The following is a 3,054-nucleotide window of genomic DNA, read 5'->3' on the forward strand; positions in this document are numbered from 1 at the left end:
CTGAGCTTACCTTGGTTATGGGGCTTCCTGCTCGGTAGCATCATCGCCGCGGTATCACCGGCTGTCGTCGTCCCCTGCCTCTTCAGGCTACGTGGGAAGGGCTACGGAGTTGCCAAGGTGTGCATTCGCTCCGCTAAACAATGCGTAACGAATTATATAAATGTAAAAACGGTAGCGCTGGTGACCGTGACCCCCACCCCCAAGCGCGAGACCCTTCTTCCTTCGTGCTTATTCTCAAATTTTCAAGCAATGCTATGCTTCATCCCGTAACGATGCCAAATCATTCGCTTCGCAAACAAGTGCATTTGCGGATGTAAGACTTTTTTAATGGGTTCGGTATGAACAATGATTTATATTTCGTTTTACTAGATTCCTATACCATTAAATTCAAGTAGACTTGCGAAAGCCATTTTTCACATCTTATCTCTTCAAATAATAAAAGCATTTAAGCTTATGACAAGCGCGCACTCAAGTATCTACCATTATTAACATTAATAAATGTACAATGCCTTTTACAATGTAGACTCTGTCGTTTTTAAGCCGTTAATTATTTCAAAATTTTATTTTATTATGCCAGATTTTTCTGGCAATATATATCTCACGAAAGAAATGCTAAAACGCGATAAATGAATAAATACATATTTAAAATTATATCCTTTTTTGTTTTTTGTTTGTTTGTTTGTTTGTTTGTTTGTTTGTTTTTTTTTTTTTTTTTGGTTTTATCGACATGGAATAAGCTCTTAAATAAGAATCTTAAATGAAATTCTACACAAGCATTGTTTCATAAAATATATGCAAATTTTTTAAGCATGTATACTCTTGAAAAATTACGCTTAATATTTGTGATGCAACAAGGAAATTTTTTTTTCTTCCTCTTTTTTTTTCTTTTTTTTTTTTTAACAAAGCTTTTGTAACTTTATCTTCGCTAAGGCACCGCGTTTGAAACTATGCGACGTTTAACTTGATTATTTAACGTTACTATTCCTGTACAAATTGATGAAATGTTAAAAGAAAATATATTTATTATTCCATTTATTATGGAATTTTTAATTATCTTTGCATGCGTGCACGTACGCATTTCCCTTAAGAGCTTTTCATGATTATAATTATTATAAAATTTTTAATAAAATACTTCAATGTTAATCCGATAAATTCTATTACTTTTAATTTTGTGTATTACAAGGCCTTATATTACAAATTGTTCGCCAACTTCTTGGATTTTTGAAAGATATTTAACGAGAGTTATTATTTATTGGGAAGATATCTTTGTGAAAATAACTCTAAATTCAGTATAATTTCATTCACCTGAGTTGCCCGTCTATTGAAATTTCGTACTACATAGCACTGAACTTGACTTGGGTGTGCGAAATTGCACTTAATTGGGAGGTTTTCCATGTGAGTTGCTTGCAAACTATTAATCTGTATGGATCACTTGAAAATTCAGAAATGCCGAAAGAGCAAGTTATTTTTCTCTTACCGACTGCAATTATTCTATTATCTATCCGTACTTTTCGTTTGATTTGATGGGGTTATTATTATTATTTTATATATATATATATATATATATATATACAAACTAGCTATCCGCTAATACGTTATTTACACATGGAAACCGAATTGTTGAAAAAAGTAACGTAAAGAATATTAGAAATAACAATAGCCGACGGCTTTGTTGAATTTGTCAATTGTAAAATTCGTTAGGAATGTTGTTTTATTATAATTATGAAAAATTCTTAAATCGCATTTATCGTTTTTAATCTCGTCAGAATCCCATAATATCAAGATCTTTTATTTTTCAGGGAATTCCAACGCTGATTATAGCGGTTGCTGGAATTGATGATGCTGCCTCGGTCGCCATTTATGGAATTATTCAAAGCGTTATGTTTTCTCACGATGCATTATGGTATCAAATACTACAAGGGCCAATCGCAATCATTGGTGGAATTGGATTTGGAGTAATTTGGGGAGCTCTATCCAGATACGTACCAGAAAAAGGCGACGTAAGCTTATGACTCTGATTAAATTAATTACATTCGTCTTATGAATTTGTCAACTTGTCATGTTTTCGCTCTCTAATTTACAAATTTGTTTCTTATTTATATTTATGCTATAATTTGAATATTAGATTATTAAGAATTTTAAGATGCCGTCACCTGTCTTTATTGGAAAGAGTAATATGCTTGCTTTATGGATTTTCATATCCATAGGCAAGTACGTTGCTTTATGGCTATCCAAGAATCGTTGAAAATTCGTCATAAAAAAAAAAAAAAAAAAAAAAAAAAAAAAAAAAAATATGACTATGACTTACTTTATAGATTTCGTTACCTTTACGTTTACGTTATCTAATTGATGCTAAATTGCAAAATCTTTGCCAAGCTTATTTGCTTCCTTCTTGGTGAAAAATTGTAGATTTACATTATCAGGGTCCGTTCTTCTACAAATGTAATCCTCATTTACTCAGGAGAGTATTGCATAGTCAATAATTTAGAAATTCTATCGTATAATTACCATTCTCTTAAAATATTATCATTATGAATTTTTAGCTAATTTATGCACGGATTATACAAATTCTTCGTTGTATATTTTGACTCTTATCTCTATTTTACACTTATTAAATGCTTGTGTATCAATTAAATACGCGCGATAAGTGACGTTTTATAAAAGCTTCGTAAAAGAGACGATTATATCTTCAGATACTTAAGATGTAATTGTATGAACAATGCCTACGAGTATTCAAGCTTATAGAAGTTTCGTGATTTATTATATATGCAGGTTGATTAGTGAAATATCTCTTGATAATGCTTTCTGAAAATTTATCAATTTAAATTTAAAGAGCAGACTAATCTTGATCGAATTCGTATTATTTTTAAGCAATGCGTAATTTTTATTCATTTATTTTTATCGTCAAAAATATGCATGCGCTGTGTTATTTAGTTTAAAATCTGATTTATTTCGTTCGTTGATGATAATTATCAATAAGGGCGCTATCTTTTGACAATTCGTGCCTCGTTTTTCATTATTTAGCCCGAGTAACGTCTAAAACCAAATGGCAAA

At 31.0% G+C, this 3,054-nt stretch overlaps 1 protein-coding gene across 1 annotated transcript in view; it reads left to right on the top strand.

The window, feature by feature from the left end:
- Nha1 (Na[+]/H[+] hydrogen antiporter 1) overlaps nucleotides 1-3,054 on the top strand; it is a 19,218-nt gene that overhangs the window by 14,254 nt on the left and 1,910 nt on the right. The window contains 2 exon segments of the mRNA XM_011506681.1: nucleotides 1-117; nucleotides 1,800-2,000. The exon segment at nucleotides 1-117 is cut by the window's left edge and continues 17 nt beyond it. Of these exon segments, the coding sequence (XP_011504983.1) occupies nucleotides 1-117; nucleotides 1,800-2,000 (318 nt within the window).

The sequence above is a fragment of the Ceratosolen solmsi genome, unplaced genomic scaffold (assembly GCF_000503995.2).
Source record: "Ceratosolen solmsi marchali unplaced genomic scaffold, CerSol_1.0 scaffold10, whole genome shotgun sequence".
Taxonomy (NCBI): domain Eukaryota; kingdom Metazoa; phylum Arthropoda; class Insecta; order Hymenoptera; family Agaonidae; genus Ceratosolen; species Ceratosolen solmsi.